The sequence below is a fragment of the Chiloscyllium plagiosum genome, unplaced genomic scaffold (assembly GCF_037043375.1).
Source record: "Chiloscyllium plagiosum isolate Xiang-an unplaced genomic scaffold, Cpla_swu_hap1 HiC_scaffold_13, whole genome shotgun sequence".
Lineage (NCBI taxonomy): Eukaryota > Metazoa > Chordata > Chondrichthyes > Orectolobiformes > Hemiscylliidae > Chiloscyllium > Chiloscyllium plagiosum.
The window spans coordinates 13899690-13923231 of record NW_028270151.1 but is presented as its reverse complement, the minus strand read 5'-3'; the positions used below and the strand labels follow the sequence as shown (position 1 = coordinate 13923231).

The 23542-nt window shown below is 41.2% G+C and overlaps 1 protein-coding gene across 1 annotated transcript in view; it reads right to left on the bottom strand.

Annotated features, from left to right (window-relative positions):
* The window catches only part of rnf13 (ring finger protein 13), a 264854-nt gene that overhangs the window by 157851 nt on the left and 83461 nt on the right, over nt 1-23542 (bottom strand). Inside the window, exon 4 of the mRNA XM_087993332.1 lies at nt 15343-15468. Within this exon, the coding sequence (XP_087849458.1) occupies nt 15343-15468 (126 nt within the window). The remainder of the gene's footprint in view (nt 1-15342; nt 15469-23542) is intronic.

Here is a 23542-nt window from a genome sequence, read left to right as displayed (position 1 = left end):
GAATTTGAAAGCTGAGTACAGGATTAAGGATAGGATTCTTGGCAGTGTGGAGGAACAGAGGGATCTTGGTGTGCAGGAACATAGGTCCTTAAAATGGTCACCCAAGTGGACAGGGTTGTTAAGAAAGCATATGGTGTTTTGGCTGTCATTAACAGGAGGATTGAGTTTGAGCCGTGAGATCTTGTTGCAGCTCTATAAAACTTTGCTTAGACCGCACTTGGAATACTGCGTCCAGTTCTGGTTGTCCTATTAAAGGAAAGATGTGGATGCTTTGGAGAGGGTTCAGAGGAGGTTTACAAGGATGCTGCCTGGACTGGAGGGCTTATCTTATGAAGAGAGGTTGACTGAGCTCAGACTTTTTTCATTGGAGAAGAGGAGGAGGAGGAGAGGGGACCTAATTGAGGTATACAGAATAATGAGAGGCATAGATAGAGTCGATAGCCAGACACTATTTCCCAGGGCAGAAATGGCTAACACGAGGGGTCACAGTTTTAAGCTGGTTGGAGGAAAGTATAGAGGGAATGTCAGAGGCAGGTTCTTTACACAGAGTTGAGAGAGCATGGAATGCGTTGCCAGCAGCAGTTGTGGAAGCAAGGTCATTGGGGACATTTAAGAGACTGCTGGACACGCACATGGCTACAGAAACTTGAGGGTGCATACATGAGGATCAGTGGTCGGCACAACATCGTGGGCTGAAGGGCCTGTTCTGTGCTGTACTGTTCTATGTTCTAAATATTACAACTAAAACTACTATAATGAACACAAACTACAGACAATGGAAATCAAAGACAAAAACAAATTGCTGCAAAAGCTCAGCTGGTTGGACAGCATCTGTGGAGAGAAATCAAAGTTAATGCTTTGGGTCCAGTGACCCTTCTTCAGAACACTAAAATCCAAGCATTAAATGACTTTTCACCAGAAATAATGTGCACAGTATGAAGCCAAATTGCCAATCATGAGGAGTATATGGACAAAGACGATATCAGTGCACTGGGAGCAAAACTAGACTAGGCATTTTAATCCTTAGATACCAAATTATTACCTGAGCGAGAGAGTAGAGACATAACTGTTTAAAGAGTGGCGTCACATTGGAAGTTAGCATGGGATCTTTATGCTATGTACAAAGTATCCTCTCCCAACCAATATCATCCCATCCTGATACCCAATCCAACCTAATCTCCACCTGCCCCGACCCGAACTCATCGCTTATTCACCTGCCACACTAGCGCAACCCACACTTAACTTTCACAATTAACCTCTGTCTGTAAGGAATTTTCAAAGATGCTTTGGACCTTGAAACCTGGTTTACCAGGTTTATTTCCAAACCTCACCATGACCAGCCTTTTTGAATTTACAGCAAATTGAAATACCAAAGTATACCACTTTTGTACTCTTTAACTATGTTTGAAGAGCCACAAAAACGACCTCAGGTTTGGAAATAAATTTTGGACCCTCTCTGCAATAGAAAAGGAGCAGGGAAGGAAAATGTAGAGATCTCCCTTTTCTCCTCTGCCCCAGAAAGCGAGAACTTTCAGTTAGAAAGTTGCACAGTTTCTTTCTTGTGATGTTTTGGACCATGTTCTGGTGAATGATCCTGGATAGAAATCTTTGCAGAATGTGTGGATAATAAAGAGCATGAAATCATGGGAAAGGTTAAAACATGAAGACCACTGGCAATAGAAATCAGTGTTTTAAAAATAATGATGTGGTAATCACTGTCTTCTAATTTAAAATCTATTAATTATACTATTTGTATGTGCTGAGTTTATATCCCAAGTACATTATCGTTGCTTTCATGGTTAAAATGTTGCTGTGTTGAGCTGATTTTTTAAGTGGATCATACAAAATTCTGATGTAATTTCATTAATTTTTAAATCAGTATTATTCCTCTCAAATTACTCTTTTAGTTAAAGTAATTGCATACAAATATTAATTAAAAGAGACCATAGAGGTATTTTTGGAAAGGAAGTGAAGCCTATGAATCTGTGTTCAAGTGATTAAAAACAAAATACTGCATTTTGGTTAGCTGCTTGCTGTATAGACATTCCTTTCTGGCTCTGCATTTATCCCCTAAGTAGTTGGGTTACATCGAGATTCAATCCTCAGGTTATTCTGCTAGTTTTCACTTAGGACAGTGCTAGTGGCACTATGACTGACCATGGCACAACACGAGGAGGAAAAGCCAGAACTTGCCATTATCTAGCTAGCCCCAATGTGCACATAAGCAGGTGAGTGTAATTGTGATGCCCAGCATGATAAAGTTAGTGTGTGATAACTGGAAACTCTACAACATAATAATCAGAAGAAAAATTTAAAAAACAAAATACTTGAAAGGACGATCAGTCGAAAAAAAAGGCAAAGATATTTGAAAGCAAATAGATTCAATTACAAAACAATGTTTACTGAGATAACAAACAAACCTATTTGTGTAAAGTTGGAATCTAAGCTGATCATGTGATTAGGCAACAGAAATGTGCAATTATATTAAAAGAAACAGTACAGTTCTTTGTTCACAATGATCTTGAAACGTTTTCAAAGTAAAACTCTTTAGCACAACAGGGGATTATCAGCATTTTTGAAATATCTCTCCTCATATCAACTTTTATACTCTTTGCAAACTCCTAAAGCTAATTTATTGATACTGGTATATGGGTAGACAACACAATGCATCTTCGTAGCATCGTTAATTTAGTAAGACATGCCAAATCAGGTCACAGAAGTGTCATCCAAAATAAATTGCCAAGGCAATGCAGACATTGCAAGAGGTAACCAAAGAACTGGTCAGAGCTGCAAGCCTTAAGTAGCAATTTATAAATAAAACAGAAGCAAATAAGTTGAGGGAGGAAATTCCAAAGACCGATACCTTGTCCATCGTCAAGCAGGACGGTGAAGTTTTAAAGTTGGAGGGGATTAGACATGATTTTGGGGGTGTAGGATGCTCAAGACAACAGCGAAATTTGAAAATCAAAACGGTTTTTAAAATTTTACATCTTGCCAGAACAGGAGCTCATGCATATCAGCAAGGAATGATGTCAGGTGGATGAATTCAGATGGATGGGGGTGTAAACTGGAAGGTTAGTCAGGAGAGCATGGGAATAAATTGCATCTAGCAATAACAAAGACATTAGTTTTGGCAGATAAGCTGAGGCAGAGATAGGGCCAGATGTAACGAAGATGGAAAGTGTGCGTCTTGGCAATGAAAACAAACTCTGGTTGCAAGTTCAGGTTCACATAGGATATCAAGATTGCAAAACATCTAGTTTCACTTCCAGCTGTAGCTTAAGAAGAGTGAACCATGTAGAGAAGAGAGTTTGTGGGAAGGGTTGCAGTCAGTAGCTTTGCTTCTCCCAATAGTTTAAATTTGGGGGAATCCTTTGCTGACAAAACATTAAAAAGCAGCATATATGCAGAAAAACAAATCCAAAAACAGTGGGGTGATGTAGAGGTAGAATAATGCATAGTCACAATTCACCTTGGATGCCAACACAAAACATGGCTTGGAAATAGAAGGGTGGGGGCTCTGGAGGGAATGGGTGCACCAGCAGGAAGAAGCCAGTGTAGGAGATGTCAGGGTAGTGACTGGACAAAGTGCGGACTGCAGATGCTGGAGATCAGAGCTGAAAATGTGTTGCTGGAAAAGCACAGCAGGTCAGGCAGCATCCAAGGAGCAGGAGAATCGACATTTCGGGTATGAGCCCTTCTTCAGGAAAAGAAGGGCTCATGCCCGAAATGTCGATTCTCCTGCTCCTTTGATGCTGCCTGACCTGCTGCACTTTTCCAGTAACATATTTTCAGTAGTGACTGGACAGACAGGAATTGAACCAAGTGAGGGAAGTGGCATCCAGCTGGACGATAGAGGAGAAATGTCAGACGAGATGTCTTTTAGAAAGGTTGCAGGAAGCTTAGAATAGAATAGAAGCTGTACGGTGTGGAACCAGGCCATTCGGCCCAAAACTCCACATCGCCTCTTTGAAGAGCATCCGTCCCAGACTCTCACCCCACCCTTTCCCTGCAATTTCAATGGCTAATCCACTATCCCTGGACACTATAGGCAATTTAGTATGGCCAATCCATCTAGCCTGCATATCTTTGAACTGTGGGAGAAAACCGAAGCACCTGGGGGAAACGCACATACACATGGGGAGAATGCGCAAACTCCACATACAGTCACCTGAGAATGGAATTGCCAGTGGTATAGTTCATAATTGTCAGAATCACAAGATTTAATATGTAATCTGATCAGGAAGTTTTTCAGTACTTTGTTAACTCTATATTCTTCAAACATGAAACCCTGCAGATTGTATTTCTAGCCCATACAAGCTGTGGGTACATCACAGTTAACAAGTGTCTCTTTTGGAAATCCACAAATGTGGGATGTTTCACAATACTAAATAGTGCCATGTAATGGCAAGTTACAATACTCTCACCCCTCAGTCAGATGGTTCAAGTCCCACTTCATGACTAATGCACAAAGCCAAGGTGAACACTAGTGCATTACTGAGGGCCTGCTGCATTGCGAAAGGTACAGTCTTTCAGATATGGCATGCAACCAAATTCCTGACTGCTGTCACAAGTAGACATCAAAAACAGCATGATATTATTTTAGAATCTAGTAAAGTCATCCCAGTTACTGGTTAACATTCATCCCTCAATATGAAAGAATTGCCTGGTAATGATCACAACACTATTTGTGGGGACTTATAGATCAGCTGCATTTTCTTTCCTACGTTGCAGCAGTGATTACACTTCCAGAAAACTTCATGCTTCCAAAACATGTTGGGTTATTTTACGATTCTGGGAGTCACTAATAAATGCTAGTACTTTCTTTTTCCTCCCCTGGTGCTGTTATGCATTGCCAAAATACCACTATATGACAAGCAATAATAATCCCTCAGTTTTTGCTTCTCTAGGCCAGCGGCACCGAACCAAATTGCACTCACTCTTTGCTATGTGTATTGATACATCTGCAATACTAAGAGATTTATCCTGGGTCCTCAGCAAATCACATTTTAACTATTCATTGTGACATCATTTGGGTTGTTACTTGAGATGTGCCTATTTTCTAATCATTATAAAGAATTTGTTGACTGAGTAGACAAGTCATGTTTTAAATGTTCAGCCAATATTATTCTGTATTGCAGAAAAAAGGTATAAGACGTAATATCAATAGCATAGTGCAACTAAAGCCCAAAATTCTTGGGATCGGTGCAAGCATTTCCTTCTCCCCATCTTTCATCCCAACTACTAGCACAGCATTGTTAGTTTCTTTAAATAAATGCAGCCAGAGTATGATAAAATTGTTTGTAAGCAGAGATTTCTCTTCAACATACAAAAGCTGCACTTGACGATGATCAAAGGCAATATTTTCTCTCAAATTTAGTTATTTATGATTTTAAAAGATTTAAAAAGGCTATACAAAGCACTGGCTAAACCACTTAACATATCTTTGCTCTAATTCTATTGCTCCACAAGTCACATCATAAATGAAAAATTTTACTCAAATTACATTATAGCCAACTGTATGTTTTTCCTAAGTTAGACCAAGATTGAAAACAATTCATTAACCCGGTTTCATTAAAAAACTAGAAGGTGTAGATTTAGAAAATAAAACCAATTAAGTTGAAGACTGGTTAACACAATTTGTAATATGAAAACCTAAATATTTCGATTAGATTCCCTACAGTGTGGAAACAGGCCCTTCGGCCCAACTAGTCCATACCGACCCTCTGCAGAGTAACCCCACCCAGACCCATTTCCCTCTGACTTAATGCACCTAACACAATGGGCAATTTAGCATAGCCAATTCACCTGACTGCACATCTCTGGACTGTGGGAGGAAACCGGAGCACCCGGAGGAAGCCCACGCAGACACAGGGAGAATGTGCAAACTCCACACAGACAGTTGCGGAAGGCTGGAATCGAACCTGGGACCCTGGGACTGTGAGACAGCAGTGCAACCACTGTGCTGCCCCAAACCACTCAAAATTACCCAAAGCATTTACTTTGGGTAAAAAAAAAGATTTCTTTCTGCAGATATTCACTTTAAAAATAAAGAAAAACCTTTTCTGGGCAACTATGGTTATCTTTGAAGGTGAAATATAAGCGGGGGGGCGGGGGAAGAATTTCTGAGGTCAGTCAGTCAGTAAATCTGGTGTTCTTGCACTTGGGATCACATTGCAATCACATATGGTTGTTTCTGGAGTCTTGAAAGACACTGCTTGCTCAGGAAATAAATGTTGAAAAGTGCTTTTTTGTCACACTTCCTGAAGAGCAGAGAGATTACATTCTGATCTCTCAGCCAATTTTCACAGACAAAAAACAATAGATGAGCAGCTTGTTCCACTGCATTGCTTTCCTCAACTGAAAAACCTAAGCATTAAATTCCTGCAGACACTGTTCAAACAGAGCAGCCATAAAATTCAGTCGCAAAACACAGTCAGGAATTTTCCCCACTGGGGCTTCAAGGAACCAAGGCCAGCAGTTATCCAGAAATATATGGGTTTTCGAGAAATGCCTTGCTTTAAAAAGAAGTTGCAACATGATTTCTCACTGACCTTTTACAAGCTTTACAATCTTTCAAACTCTTCTTCAAAAACCATTAAATACAAACCATCTATTGCACTGTGTACAGTTTTGAATATTGCGTGGGGGGACAGGTACAGGAGAGTTGATGAGCATAGTTACTGCATGACAGATAAACTCTAGAACCTTAGATCCTGTGTTTAACGGATATAGGATGGCAATGGTCAGGATTTGTGGCCAAGAAATTTTTGAATGGTATATTGAGTGATATAGCCAGTGAAGGATGAGTCAATGGAGAAATTGATGGGTTTTATGGAGAACAATCATCCAGTAAAAGGAGATGAGAGTTGATTCTTGTCGAGTATAATTGTCGTAAGGGAAAGACAACCAATGGTGAGAGGGCAAGGAAGAAGAAGAGACAACCAATTTGATGTACTTTATTTTGGAGACACAAGCAGTATTTGAGCTTCTAAAAAACAAACATTAGAGGATAATTAACTTCAAAAGTAAAAATGCTTAAATACAGGAAAACAATTATCTGGATATTTAATCAGGCATCGCCAAATTCCAAATTTTTAATTCATAGGGTTGTTTGAAATGATACTCAAGATAAAATCAGAGCAAACTGCAAGCATTTTATTTCTTTTTAAACAATTTCGTAAAACAACATAATCCAATTTAATCAATTTTCATACTGGTCTTGTTTTTGGTCATGAAAAAATAGAAACAAGAAAATCTGACCACACCCTGGGATTACTTCTCACCATTGAAATTTGATTTCATAGCCGTGAAATGAATTGTTCCGTACGAATTGTTGTAAAGTTATGTATGCACATGACGTGGAATACAAATTACGGTGTGTGTTATAAATGCATCCAATGCATCATCATCTACTCTTCAGAGAGCATTGAACTCTAGAAAATCTTTCAGAAAATAATTGGTATGGGAAGACAGAATGAATCAAGCTCCATCCTGAGCTGCCAAGACCTTATTTCTTTCATGCTGTTACACTAACATTGAAAGAGCAGAGATCTCAAATGACTTCGTTCAGGCTCCTTCATATGTCTGAGCTCACCAAATTTATGTTTTAAGCTGATGACACTGGTGTTGAAACTGGTTAGATTTACAAATGATCACTTTGGAGACTACATACATTATTACTGTTACTTACTTCTCGTGATCCAGAAACAAAGTATAATACAGATTGATGTATGCGCGACATATAATGCACCACCCTCTGAGCAAGTGTATGTATGGAATGAGCTGACAAAAGAGGAGGAGGCTGGTACAATTACATTTAAAAGACATCTGGATGGGTATACAAATAGGAAGGGTTTAAGAGGGATATTGGCCACATGCTGGGAAATAGGACTAAATTAATTTAGGATATCTGGTCGGCATGGACGGGTTGGGTCAAAAAGGTCTGTTTCTGTGCTGTACAACCTTCTGACTCTAAGATTCCATGGTCCCATCTCAAAACAGCAGGAGAATTATCTCCAGTGTCCTGGCAAATATCCATCAATATCAACACCAGATGATGATGATTTAGCTATCATCATGTTGCTGCTTGTGGAAGCCTGCCATGCATATATTAGATGCTGTACTTTCCACATTATGAGAGTCACTATACTTTGAAAAGTACTTCATTGCCTGCAACATATTTAAGGATGGCCTCTGGTCATCCAAAGCGTTGAATAAATTTGTCTTTAAACAGAAATAAAGTACAGTCTTCCAATAAATTTTTCTGCATTTCATTACATGAATTATTTTGCACTGCTAGTTAGTGTACTACATTCTTTGCTAGGAGAGCTGGGGATGGACAATTGATTGACAAATTCACAAATCGACAAATTTGAACAAAGTCTGACCTGTGTCACCTTTTAATCAGACAGACTGGAATGATGGCAAACTATGGACAAACAAGAACAGATTTCAGTTCCGACAACTGCACTCCCTTCACTGGTTGGTCATAGGTTCTGCTCTGACTAGCAAAAGGTAGGAAGTGGTGTTCCACATACAAAAATTCTGAGACCCACTGTCATTCACTACATATGCTCAAATGTGTTCCTGACTGTAGCTATTCTATTGTTTTGCAGTGAATTGGCTCTACAAACTGCATGCAAAGTTACTAACGACCAGGCAGTGGCATCGATAATATACACAGCCGTTACATATCTGCAACATATGCTAAATATGCTATGCTTGGCATTCAGAGTAAGGATGACTTCTCGTATGCAAGTCAAAGTTACCACAGTGTGACGTTTCCGAGAAATACCAGCAGTCATGTGCCACATTTGTCATTCTACATTACACTGACATACCTACTGACAAATGCTACATTTAGTGATCGACAATACAGTCAGTGGAACGATGATACCATTTGGAAAAGATGCAGAGCATTCATAAGGCTACAGCATTCTTACAGATATGTTACCAAGAGAGGACACTTGTATGGACATAAACCTAAAATCCTGCACAACAGGTTTTCATTCAAATGTTCAACTGGTACCTGGAGCACAGCATTGGTCATTATTCATTTGTTTTGCACCACAAATGTTTCCCACATGCTACTTCTCAAAAAGGAGGAAGTGCATTTAGCTCCAATATGTCCAGGACTGACCTCTGATTCAAGATCACTAATGACTAAGATTCTCAGTTGGAAGCTGCTGCATCTGTTTGGTCTTCTTGAAGATGGTTAACCAGGGAACAAAGATCTTCAGCTGCAAGTAGTGGACAAAATAAGAAGCTTGTGTAACAGTGAAACAGCGGTGTACATTTTGAAATGTAAGTAAAGGATGTGGTTGGTGCTACAGGACTAGCATTTACTGGTCAATCCCAATTGCACTGGAAGTGATGAATGGACTACATAAACTGCTATAGTCTTTGCAGTGCAGGAACTGTCCTTTTCATGTGTGCCCCTTGATTAACAGGATTCCAAAAGTTCTAAATTGAGTCTTTTACCTTGAAGAATAACGCAAAGTATTTTGCGACTCCTCTTTCATTTCCCTGGCTCTTTGTTAACATTTCCCCAGTCTATTTACTCGGTCTGCTGTACACTTTAAATATTTTAAAAAGGTGGAGATAGTAAAGATGCTCTTGCTGTCCATCTTGACATTACTTAGAATCTTACCCTCAAAGTTCATTTACTTCTTTTTTGGTCATCTATTGTTGGGTTTTAAAACTCCTCCACTCATCTGGAGTTACCACAAATCATTGCCTCATTTTATTTTTTGTTTCAAGCCATTCTGGAGACATGGGTAGATCAGGGACAGGAACGGTTGTTGTAGGTTCTGGGATTTAGATGTTTCAGTAAGAGGAGAGAAGATGGTAAAAGAGGGAGAGGTGTGGCATTGTTCGTCAAGGACAGTATTACGATGGCAAAAGGGACGTTTGAGACTCATCCACTGAGGTAGTATGGGTTGAGGTTAGAAACAGGAAAGGAGAGGTCACCCTTTTGGGGGTTTTCTATCGGCCTCCAAATAGTTCCAGAAATTTAGAGGAAAGGATAGCGAAGATAATTCTCGATAGGAACAAAAGCGACAGGGTAGTTGTTATAGGGTCTTTAACTTTCTGAATATTGACTGAAAGTACTATAGGAGAAAGTGAGGACTGCAGATGCTGGAGATCAGAGCTGAAAATGTGTTGCTGGAAAAGCACAGCAGGTCAGGCAGCATCCAAGGAACAGAAGAATCGACGTTTCGGGCACAAGCCCTTCTTCAGGTGCCCTGAAGAAGGGCTTGTGCCCGAAACGTCGATTCTCCTGTTCCTTGGATGCTGCCTGACCTGCTGCGCTTTTCCAGCAACACATTTTCAGCTCTGAAAGTACTATAGCTTGAGTACTTTAAATGGGTCAGTTTTCATCCAATGTGTGGAGGGTTTCCTGACAATACCCAGACAGATCAAAGGGCAAAGCCACATTGGATATGGTACTGGGTAGTGAACCCAGCCAGGTGTTAGATTTGAAGGTAGGTGAGCACTTTGGGGATAGTGAAGTGCTGATGGAAAGGAATAGGTATATACTGCAGGGCAAGAGTTATAGCTGGGGGAAAGGCAAATATGATGCGATTAGGCAAGATTTAGGATAATAGCATGGAGAAGAAAACTGCACAGGATGGGCACAATTAAAATGTGGAGCTTTTTCAAGGACCAGCTACTGCGTGCCCTTGATAAGTATGTACCTGTCAGGGAAGCACGAAATTGTCGAACGAGGGAGCCATGGTTTACTAAAAGATGTTGATGCTCTTGCCAAGAGGAAGAAGCCAGTTTATATTAGGATGAGACATGAAGGCTCAGTGAGAGCGCTTGAGAGTTACATGTTAGCCAGGAAAGACCTAAAGAGAGTTAAGAGGAGTTAAGAGGGGACATGAGAAGTCATTGGCAGATAGGATCAAGGAAAACCCTAAGGCTTTCTATAGGTATATCAGGTATAAAAGAATGACTGGAGTGAAATTAGGGCCAAGATGTGGTGCTGGAAAAGCATAGCAGGTCAGGCAACATCAGAGAAGCAGGAGAGTCTACGGTTTGGGGAAAAGCACTTCATCAGGAAGATTAGGGCCAATCCAGGATAGATTAGATTACTTACAGAATGGAAACAGCTCTGGCCCAACAAGTCCACACCGACCCTCCAAAGAGCAACCCACACAGACCCATTCCCCTATATTTACCCCTTCACCTAACACTACGGGCAATTTAGCATGGCCAATTCACCTAACCTGCACATTTTTGGACTGTGGGAGGAAACTGGATCATCCGGAGAAAGCCCATGCAGACACGGGGAGAATGTGCAAACTCCACACAGACAGTTGCCTGAGACAGGAATTGAACCCAGGTTTCTGGTACTGTGAGGCAACTGTGCTAACCACTGTGCCACCGTGCCACCCACGGAATGGGAAGTTGTGCGTGGAGCCAGAGGAATTGGGGAAGCACTAAATGAATTTTTTTGTGTCATTATTCACACTGGAAAAAGACTATGCTGTTGAGGAGAATACTGAGATAAAGGCTACTAGAATGCATGGGATTGAGGTGCACAGGGAGGTCGTGTTAGTAATTATGGAAAGTGTGAAAATCGAAAATTCCAACCGGCCCAGGGGACTTTATCCTAGGATTCTCTGGGAAGCCAGGGAGGAGATTGCAGAGCCTTTGGCTTTGATCTTTATGTCATCAGTGTCTACAGGAATAGGGCCAGAAGACTGAAGGATAGCCAATGTTGCCCCCTTGTTCAAAAAGGGGAGTAGAGACAACCCTAGAAATTATAGATCAATGAGCTTTACTTTGGTTGCGGGTAATGTGTTGGAAAAGGTTAGAAGTGATAGGATTTACCATCGAGAAAGGAAGTAGTTGATTATGGATAGTCAACACAGTTTTGTGAAAGATAGGTCATGCCTCACAAAACCTTGAGTTCTTTGAGATGGTGACCAAACAGTTGGATGAGAGTAAAGTGGTTGATGTAGCATATATGGATTTCAGTAAGGTGTTTGATAAGATTCCCCATGGTAGGCTATTGCACAAAATAAAGGCATGAGATTGAGGGTGACTTAGCGGTTTGGATCAGAAATTGGCTAGCTGAAAGGGTGGTGGTTTGTGGGTAATATTCATTCTGGAGTTCAGTTACTAGTGGTGTACCGCAAGGATCTGTTTTGGGGCCACAGCTGTTTGTTATATTAATAAATGAGCTGGATGGTTTAGTAAATTTGCGGATGACACTAAGGTCAGTAGAGTTGTGGATAGTGCCGAAGGATGTTGTGAGTTACAGAGGGACACAGATAAACTGCAGAGTTGGGCTGAGATCGGGCAAATGGAGTTTAATGCAGATAAGCCTGAGGTGATTCACTTTGGAAGGAACAACAGGAATAAAAAGAGTACTGGGCTAAAGGTAAGATTCTTGATAGTGTAGATGAATAGAAAGATCTCTGTGTCTATGTACAGAGATCCCTGAAAGTTGCCACCCAGATCAATAGAGTTGTTAAGAACAGCGTGTTAGCTTTTATTGGTAGAGTAACTGAGTTTTGGAGCCACGAGGTAATCCTGCAACTGTACAAAATTCTGGCTCAGCTGCACTTGAAATATTGCATACAGTTCTGGTCACTACACTAGGCTCTGGAAAGAGTTCAGAGGAGATTTACTAGGATGTTGCCTGGTATGGAGGGAAGGTCTTATGAGGAAAGGCTGAGGGACTTGAGGCTGTTTTCTTTAGAGAGAAGGTTGAGAGGTGACTCAATTGATAATCAGAGGGTTGGATAGGGTGGACAGTGACAGCCTTTTTCCTCTTTTGGTGATGGCTCGCATGAGGGGGCATAGCTATAACTAGAGGTGTAGTAGATATAGGACAGATGTCAGAGGAAGTTTCTTTACTCAGTAATAAGTATTTGGAACAGCCTGCCTGCAACAGTAGTAGACTCGCCAACTTTAACGGCATTTAAATGGTCATTGGATAGACGTATGGATGAAAATGGAATCGTGTAGATTAGATGGGCTTCAGACTGGTTTTACAGGTCGGTGCAGCTTAGAGGCCAAAGGGCCTGTACTTCAATGTAATATTCTATGTTCTTTCAATGTAATGTTATACTTCCCTGATTAACCATGTTTGGCTCATCCGCTTCCTAGAATATTTCTGCAGTGAGTCAATAACTATTTTCTTGAACACCTGCCATTGTTCCTCAACCATAAGTGCAGCTAAACTCCTTTCCCAGTCTAGCTAGTTCTGCCCTCATTCCTTTGTAATTACACTTATGTTTAGCAGGGCTTCTGAGCTAAGTTTCTCCCTCAAACTAAATGCTAAATTCTACCACGTTATGTCATAGATTCCCTTTAGAAAACATATACTGAGATCATTTATTAAAACAGCCTTATTGTACATCTAGATCCAAAATATCCCAATCCCTCTTTGGACCCATAACACTATTCTCAGATACAGTCCCAAATACACATGAATTCTACTTTGTGTCTACCTTTACCAATCTGACTTTCCCAATCTAGAAGATCAAGTCACCAATGATTACTGCTTTTTCTTTACATGTGTCATGTCCTGATTCATTCTGTCCACTGTATATATAACTAATATTAGGAGGACAATCATCTTCCCCTTTTTATTATTTCCACCCACAAATTTGACACCTTCCGAGCCAAGATAGTTTCTTGCTATTGTACTTATGCCATCCTGTTCTAACAAAGCTACCCCACAACCCTTTTCTCCCTACCTGTCCTTTTGAATAGTTACATGTCCTCATTCAGTTCCCAGCTTTTATCCCTTTGTAGCCAAATTGCTTAATGGCCATAAAATGATGCCCATTAACCTCTATTTGATCCATTAATTCATTTATTTTTGTACTTGAAGGCATGCAGCATTCAAAAAAGTACCATTAAATTTTGCCTTTTTGCCTTCTTCCCAGCCTTTTGACTCTGTTTACTGCTGTCTTTCTATGTTTGGACACACTACCCTTTCTTGTCCTGAGTATCATTATTGTTAAATGTAGCTCCTAACATTCAGATTTTTTCAGCAGAACCTTCCTTCTAGTTCTAACAGTCCTGTGGTTAGCAATATGGATGACACCAATTGGATTCCTTCCCTCCAAGTTCTTCTCCAGTCCCTAACATATATTCTTAACCCACACACCAGCAGACAATAGAGCTTTCTGGACTCCTGCTCAGTTTCACAAAATAGTATCTATACTCCTAATTATACTGCCCTACATCATTACTACATTTCTGTTTCTTCCTTCTTCCTCCAACTTAAGTGGTTCAATGTACCACGGTGCGATGGTTAGCTTACTCCTCCTTCCTGCAGTCACCACTCAATTCTGCGCAACTTGCAGGAGCCTCAAACCATTGGATAATAGCAATGATCAAGGGTCCTTAAATGCAACATGCTGGGTCTCCATACCTGTGGTCACACCCTCCTGCTCTAGATTACACTCCAAATGTGAACCACTAGTCAAAAGAAGTGTGACCAAGCTCTAGAGCCAAGTGTCGAGGTCCATTTCCTCTTTCTGCTATGACAATGTCTGCAGTTTAGACCGAAAGGTCCGTAAGCTGCAAACGCTTCGAGCTGGAGGAAAGGTCATTAACGAAACAGCTGAAGATTGCTGGGCTTGGGACACTGCCCTCAAGAAGCCTGCAGTGATGTCCTTGGTTTGAGATGACGGACTTCTAAAATGTCCAGCAATCTTAATTTATGCTTGGTGTTACCCAAACCAACAGGGAATCATCTCAACTTCCCCTTCAATTCAGATCAACTCCAGTTTCGCTAGGGCTTCTTGATACTGTCAAATACTGCCAGTCGTTCTCACCTCTGGAGTTCGACTGCTTTGTAAAGGTGATAATGATGCCAGGAGTAGAGAGAGCATTTGTCCCTCTCAAATAAGGCTATTTTTATTTGTCACAGCTCCAATAATATGACTTCCAACGATTCCAAATCACAATGTTGCCACATATGCCACTGTGGATACTTAAGCTTCTATTTTTTGGGAACGAGATACTGGATGAGGTTTTAATTACTTCAGGAAAACAGACTCTCGGCCAAGTTCTCTGGCTCAACTCACATTAATCAGTAGCACATTCAAAGTAAGGAAAGGAATTCCAGCTGAAAAATCTGACATGACCTCCCTTGAACAACCAGCTAATAAACTTGAGCTAAGAGCTAAGCCACTTTTCTACTAGTCTTGCAACATTAAAGCACTAGAGCTGATAGTGCTGGCCATATTTGTCACGCTGACTGCACAGAAGGTCCCAAGTATTAATTATGAATTAATTCAAATTGGAAACATTCAAGGGTACTGCTACAAATATTTATGAATATTTAAGCTGATTTAGTTTGTGACTCACCTTAATATCAAAATTGCAGTCAAATCTTCTAATCAGAACAATGAAGTTGATTGAAGAATTGTCCGTCATAGGTGGAGAAATTATTGGCTCACAGGCATTCTTTGGTCTTGAATAGACAAGGAAACCCTACAAATAAACAAACAGCAAATGCAGAAAACAAGTTAAATATTCATCAACCAAAATCCACATCCAAGTCTGGATAGATTAACAGGTATATCCATTTCTGTTGTGGTGCAGGAGGCCAGTTGCCTACCAGGTATGCATCAGCCTTGAGTATTTTAAACTTGTACAAATCTCCTGCCTCTTTCTCATAACCCAGTACGTCAAAAAAAAAAATCCAACGCCCTCGAATGCCTCAATTGAAACTTCCCTCCATCATACTTCAAGGCAACTGATTCCATACCCTAACTACTTGCCGAGTGAAATAAAGTTTCCCTCACCTCACATTTATTACTTTTGCAAATCAGTAACTGCGTCCTCTTGTGCTCTATCCATTTGAGTGAGAATGTTTCTCCTTATCCACTCTGTCAATGCCCCTCATGATATCCAAAAACGTCTTGAAAAGTCCTCTTGGCCTCCTCCCCTCCAAGGGAAGTAGTACTTGTTTCTCATTTATCCTCATAGCTGAAGTGTTTCAACCATGGGAACACTTTTGTACATCTTTTCAGCATTATCCAATATATTGCCATCCTACAGTGTGGCCATTGCAAACTGTACACATCACTGAAGTTGAGGTCTTACAATGTCTTCCTATAAGTTCATCATAGCTTCCCTGCTATAAATTTATGACCCGAGTTACAAAACCTAAAACACTGCTTTATTAACTTCTCTATATCGGTCCTGCTAGCTTTCGTGACTTATGAACAAGTACAGGTCTCTCCATTCTTGCACACCCTTTAAAAAAGTACCTTTTATTTTATTCTGTCTCTCCTTGTTCTTCGCTTTTACTATTTATCCAAAGTACACTTGAAGGTAATTTTATAAATTACATTTTTCCCCTTTCTCTTCCTGCTCTCTTGAATCTGTTGAATTGCAGTACATTTCCATGGGCAATGGCCCTTCACTGAAAAACTTCTGAACAAGACCAAGAGCGCTTGGAGCAGAAGTAAGCCATTCAGCTCAAGTGTATTCCACCATTCAATGAGATCATGGTTGGATTTGATAATCCTCAACTCTACTTTCCTGCTTTACCATCATAACCCTTGAACATGGGCAAATACCTTGCAAGCAAGCTACATGAAATCAAATATTTATATACATACATATCCTAATAATGGCCAGTAGTCAGTTAATCTATAGTTCAAAGAAATTAAGGAAACAAAATTAAGGTCACCAAAGCTCTCCACTACTGGAGGGTTTCCTGGTGTCATTGGAGTCTGCTGTACGTACATTTGATCATTGTTCCATATAATTGGATGACAGAGGCTCACTAAATGAACCAATTTCTTTTCCTTGTCCACAAATTCCTATTGATAATCATAGCCATTATTTTGAATAAGGTCAACTAACAAAACAAATGGAGTAACTAAGAAAGGAAATGAATCAGGTTAAGATGACAAACTGTACAAAACCATTTTTATGGTGTAGTCTTTACTCTTCAACCCCAATCCCTTTGTAATACATGCCACTATTCCATTTGCTGTTTTATCTGCTTGCTGTATCTGCATTATAATTGTAATATTACAAATGTAGCAGGACACCTAAGGTGCCTCTGCTGCATCAAAAAACACGTTGCAGTGGATCACCTAAATCATTGATAAATATCAAAAACCTGAGGTCCTTGCACTTATCCTTGCGGCACCCCACTAGTGGTCTGTTGGATAATGCAATTAATACATCAGAATATCAAGGACAGTTTCTGGGAGGAGCTAACCAATTTTCAGTTGTCTCCAATGGTGTACTAAAATATTTCAGCAATGTGTCCTTGCTTTAAGCTTCCTGTGAGATATCAAGTTATTATGTCTCAAATGCAACCCAAGTATTATAATAGATTCATTACATATTTATGAAGATCATGCTCATTTTCTGATAAAGACTACATGGCATTCCTCCCCAGTTGGTAGGTGGAACTGAGACATCAATAAGGATGATGTGGAGGTGCCATCACCATTTGCCACTCCTTAGCCCATTGACTCAATTGATCAAGATTACTTGTTAATCTTGGATAACCTTTTTCACTGCACCACTGGTCCACTACACAAACTATTTTAGTGGCATCTACAAACTTACTAACCACACCTATATTCTCATCTAAATCATTTGTATAAATGACAAACATAGGTGGACCCAGTATTAATCCTTGCGACACACCATTGATCACAGCCCTCCACCACCACTCTAACCCCTACCATAAAGCCGATTTCCCAGCTCACGTTCCCTAATAGTGGGTGGACAATCCAATGCTTGGTGAATTCTGCTTCAGAATGATAGGAAGAGCAGACATTGAAAGATCAAAAAGCGACGTTGCTATGAACGCTTGGCCGCCACAAGCCAGTTATCCCTGTGGTAACTTTTCTAACACCTTCTGCTTAAAACCCAAAAGGCCAGGTGGCTTGTGAGGCCCCGCTTTCACAGTCTGTACTCGTACTGAAAATCAAGATCAAGCGAGCTTTTGTCCTTCTGCGCCAAGGGAGGTTTCTGTTCTCTCGGAGCTCGCCTTAGGACACCTGCGTTACGGTGTGACAGGGATACTGCCCGAATCAAACTCTCCACCTGCCACTGCCTCTAAAGCGGGTCGCGCCCAGCCGCCTGGGTGCTTCCAACCAGAAGAGGCACCCTCCCTCAGGGCTCAGCTCCCCGTCTCACCAGGCAAGTGAAAAACGATGAGTAGTGGTATTTCACCGGTAGCCGAAGCCTCTCACTTATTCAACACCTATGTCTCTTTACAGTGCCAGACTAGAGACAAGCTTAACAGGGTCTTCTTTCCCCGCTAATTCTGCCAAGCCCATTCTCTTGGCTGGGGTTTTGTTAATGGTAGGGACAATGGGAATCTTGTTCATCCATTCATGCACATCACTAATTAGATAACGAGGCATTTGACTAATTTGAAACACTCACGAGCGGCTCTAAGTGGTTACGTCGCTCGTTAACATTGTGTACACTCCAGCATTACCACGGGCATGGGTCCGGGTCGTACTGGTGTTACATGAGGCTCAAACTAAGGCGTACGAGATCAGTCTGGTGTCTTTAATGGACCAGTCTTAAGCCTCTCCTCCCATTCTTCTTCCAACACCTGCCCACAGGTCAATATGGGCATCCAGGTACACAGGCTATATATTTGTTATGCAGCTTCCAGTTAGCGAAGTGATTTTACAGGAAGGTCTTCCTTTAAACGTTAAAGTGGAAGCCTATTGTCTTTGTAATGTTAACATTGAGGCCAGTATGGTCACAACATGACTGGAGCAACTTCAGATTCCTCACCATACCCGAGAGTCACTCAGAAGGGCTATGTCATCCGCGACGGCCAACGGTGAGCACCCAGAGGCATGGCGACCAGAGTCTGCCTTCTCCAGAGACCATATCAAAGAATCCAGAGCGATGTTGAATAGTGTGGGTGAGAGTGGGTCGTCCTGCTTTACGCCCCTCTCAATGTTCATTGGAGTGGTGTAAGTACCATTCCCTTCAACCACAGTTGCACTGCCAGTGCAGAGATCCTTGATCAGACCTACAAAGGCTTTTGGGAGATGTGCTCTCTGCAGTGTTTTCCATAGTAATTTGTGCCCCAGTCAAATGCTTTCACCAGATCAACAAAGGCATCTGCGATGTCCTTACGGTTGTGTTTCGCTCCCTTAAATATGTTCTCGAGGAGGACAATGTTCTCACTGCATTCGGGAGTGGCTGCTAGAAACCCCTTTTGTCAGTTGTTAATTTCAACAGTTTCACTGAGGCATTTTGCCATTATTTTAGTGAAAGGTCTTAGCAGCATCGGACCAATGGTTATCGGCCGCCAGTTGCCAATGTTTTTCAGGCAGCCTTCATCCTCGCACATAGGAATCAAGACCATGCGACTCTTTTAGGGATTCCGGTATCGTGCTCGATTTTAGCCATAGGGAGAAGAGTCAGGGTATACATGTTTCCTCCTCTTCACGAATGGATCTTATATCACTCAGTTTCAGGCCGTCTGGTTCAGTGGCACTGTGCTCATCTATCCCCTTGATGGCTGTGTCAACCTCTTCTACCTCTATGGGTCCATCATGGATCTGTCACCTATGTTCCCAGTATATGGGGCGTATTTACTGATATTGGATTTATGATTTGGTACCAACAGTTTCTCTTGGAAACATGCTTCCAGTTCTTGTTTTGGGAGAGGACAAGCTGATGAGGTTGGCGCCCCCATGATGACTTGAGCTGGCAGGCGCCAGTTGGTTTTGTAGAGCTACATCGCTCTGAACAGAGCTCCACATGTTACCCATCTTTTCTTTGCGCTGGTATTACTGTCGGTTTTTGTGTCTTTTTTAGTCTGGCCTACAAGGCTTTTTCTGATTATTTGGTCTCTCCCTACCATTCATTAGGTCAGTAATATTCTCCATCAGTCCAACTCTGAGGGCTAGAATGTCTGGGTTTTTCCTCACACAAGATCTCCTCAGCTTGTCTTAGCTAGTTATTTATGTCCCTCTGCTTAGGGTTTGAAGTCGGTGTTCTGCGGTTGGTTCTTTGGTGTGGGTTTAGTTCATAGGAATTATCCTAGACACACTGCCCCCGATTCGAGAGTCATTAACAATGCTTGCATCATTTGGGATTCGGACCTCCTTTGGCGTGTTCGCAAGGTTCCTGCGTTTGCCAGAGATTGCTTGGGTGTTTCGTTTTAAGGATGCTGACAATCTCTTTATTAATGAATTTGCATCCTGCAAATCTCTCTTATAATTGCCTCAAGAGTGCAATCTCCTCCTGTGACCATGTGTGATCACTTCTCTCAGTTTTGCCTTTGACTTGTTTTGAGGTGCTTTTCATTTTGTAGAATGGAATGTTGATGCCTGTCGTGTCGACCAAGTCCATTCTGGGCTGTAAACCGCTGGTCACACACGCTGCATGCAAAGTCCCCCCGCTGGAGAAGGTTTCTTACCTTGGCACTTAGGGTAATGACAATAGATTGCGTGGTACACTCCTGCCTTATCCCACAGTGAACATTTTGTCCAGATGCTCTTAATTTGATGCACCTTGATCATGTGGATCTTGAACAGGCTCACTGCGGAGAAGAGGATGTCACAGTCTGTGCGAAACAACCCATCAATGGGGTAATGGATTACCACTTCCCGGACAGATGCTCTGTCATACACTAGTTCGATAACAATTCCTTCCATGAAGGCAGTTGTCTCTGTTGTCATACCATCGATCTTGGTTTCCGGTTTGTTAGCTGAATGCTCTGTTCCCTGTTTCAAAAATTGATAATCCTTGTTGTAGAAAGTTTGGCTAGCGATGTATATCCCATCCAGTGGGTGGGCCGCCACACTGGTCCTTCTACAATATTATCTACGTCATCCACTACCAGACAAGTCGGCTCCTTGGGGGCTCCTTGGGGGGAGCTCAGCTCCACGTAGGGCAAGAGGTACCGCCCCAAGATTGCTGTCTCAGTTTGACTCGAGACAGATCTTGTTGCCAGCTTTGTAGTGCAGGTATATTTACAACTTAACTACTTAACACAGCTTGTAGTTGTAGATGAGGCTGCGGGGAGATTGCTTATCCGGGACGCTTCCCAGCCGGACTGCTCCGTTGACAATAGAAAATGCAGTTTTTTTGATAGCGATACCAGGTATCCGATCTGCGTAGACCACGGCCGTCTCTTACTTTTTCCTCAGTCGTTTTGTCACTCAGCAGCCAAGGCTACGGAGCTTACCAGCGGGGCCAACGAGGAGGCACGACACAAACTATGCACCAAAAATACATCATAGTTACTCCCACCATATACCCGCGCTTTGTTGAATTTCTTCACTTTGACATTCAGAGCACTGGGCAGAAATCATATTGCGTTAACACCGGACCTGCAGCCTTCGTGATGCTTTGTTTTCATTAAGCAGTCAGATTCCTCTGGTCCGCACCATTTAGAGGGATATGGGACAAATGCTAACAAATGGGACTAGATTAATCTGGGATATCTGGTTGGTATGGATGAGTTAGACTGAAGGGTCTGTTTCTGTGCTGTACATCTCTAACTTACCCTGAATCCCATGTGATCTAACTTTACGAACTAGTCTACCATGCAAAATTGAGTGAGTGTGTTGTTACGACACCCCTAAATGACAGATTCTAATTTTAACCTTTGAGAGCATTGTATCTTTGAGATGCAGTACCCAAAACTGAGCACTGCACCAAGGGTGGGGTCTGATCAAAACTCTACAAAGCAGATGCATCACTTCTTCATTCCCACTTAACAGTAAAGTCTAATAATTACCTCGTTATGCTTGTATTCAATTATTTAGCATAGTTTAAATACTACTGCTCCACATAGCACCAGGCAGTGCACAAAATGGATGCTAAATTCAGAAGCTTCATTTTGTACCTAGGTATTTTCAGTTTGAAAACATTATTTCCAAGACTATTCATTTCTGCTATGGGATATACCTATTTACAAAATAACTTCAAACTGACTTTTTGACTTTTTTTGGCTGCAACAGGATTGTGTACACAACTTGTGGTCACTGTAGCATGATTCATCTAATAATGCTTTGACAATCAGCATCTTATGAATCATTTTGCGAAACAATCTGTGATACATGCAAGCAACAATTGTTCACAGATGGAAAAACGTTAGGGCTCTTGTGATGTAGAGTTAATAGCATTCCCGTAGGCCGGGAGTCTTGGAATCAAGTCCCACCTACTCCAGTGATGTAGAATAATATCTCTGAACAGGTTGATTAGAAGAATCCCTAAAGTGTAGCATCCTTACCTCTGAACAAGGAGTCCCAGATTCAGGTACCACCCGCAGAGATGTGATAACATCTCTGAACAAGTTGAATATAAAATATTTGCAGTGGTCATGTCTCTACTTCTGAGCCAGTGATCAGGTTGATTAAAATACCTAGGTGCCAGAAAGCAAGCAGATAATGTCCACAATATTCACTGGTACAATAACAAACTCCTGTGGCACTGAAGGATACTTCATGCATAGAACATGATGCTCCATGTTCAGTACATTGAGTGGATGCTACTAACTTCTCAGAATTCATGAGCCTTCCTACCAGTTCAGGCATAGAAACTAAGAGGCATTAAACAAAAGGCTTCAAGATTGCAGCCCAAGGTGGAATTGTACCCCTTCTGCTGCCTATGGATCATCTGCTTTTGGATGGGAGCTAGCTGTTGACAAGAATCCGTTTCACTACCACTGTTCCTATTTGTATTCAGCAGGTTTGGGGATGACTGTTCGAATGGACGTGTCAGTCTCTTTCCTTTGATCCATGTCCATTTTCCTTGTTCTTCTTTTACTGTGTAATTAAAGAGAGAGAGTGTTGTACTTCACGACCTTTCAAAATGTTACTCTATTCTACACTATTAATATCCCTCCTGTGCCATACTGGATCAAAATTGGGCTGGACCATTGAAAACAGCGTTAAGGGCAAATTTAATTTTGAGCCAGTACTTATAGTGAGGACAAGAATGCTTATTTTAAACAAGAGAAAGGAAAGGAAGATCAAAACAATTAAAATCACAGATCAGTAAGAGATTACGCAGTGAATATTAAACCTTTAGTTTACATTAAATGAGATTCTAAAAAAATGAAATGGGTAGTTTAAAGGTAGCTATAGTTTCCAACTGGGTTGACCTTTTATTTCTAGCAATCTATTTCATTTGTGGTGTCTCAATACTTGGCACTGCCCAGTGACGAGGGGGGACCAGCTTATGCAAATCATATGATCACAAAAAAATGCAGTTAAAACTCACTACAGTCAAAGAATTACAGACACAATAGGTCAGCATGGCCCACAATCAATTTTCTGCTTTACCTATAAGTTATCAGATATTGGTGTTTACTGCAAAACAACCTTCAAATACTTTTAAACAGCCCTTTTAAAAGTTTGAAATAATTTGGCGATCTTATTTGCAAATTAATAAGTGGCTGTATTGACAGCTTAAAATCATATCCTACAAGTTATATGCCATGATTGACCCTTTTTTTGTCAGAATCAAGTTGGCTCAAATTCTCAGCTGGGCCACCATCTATTACGTAGGGCCCTTTTGAAGCTAACCAGACATCATCCTCTCAACT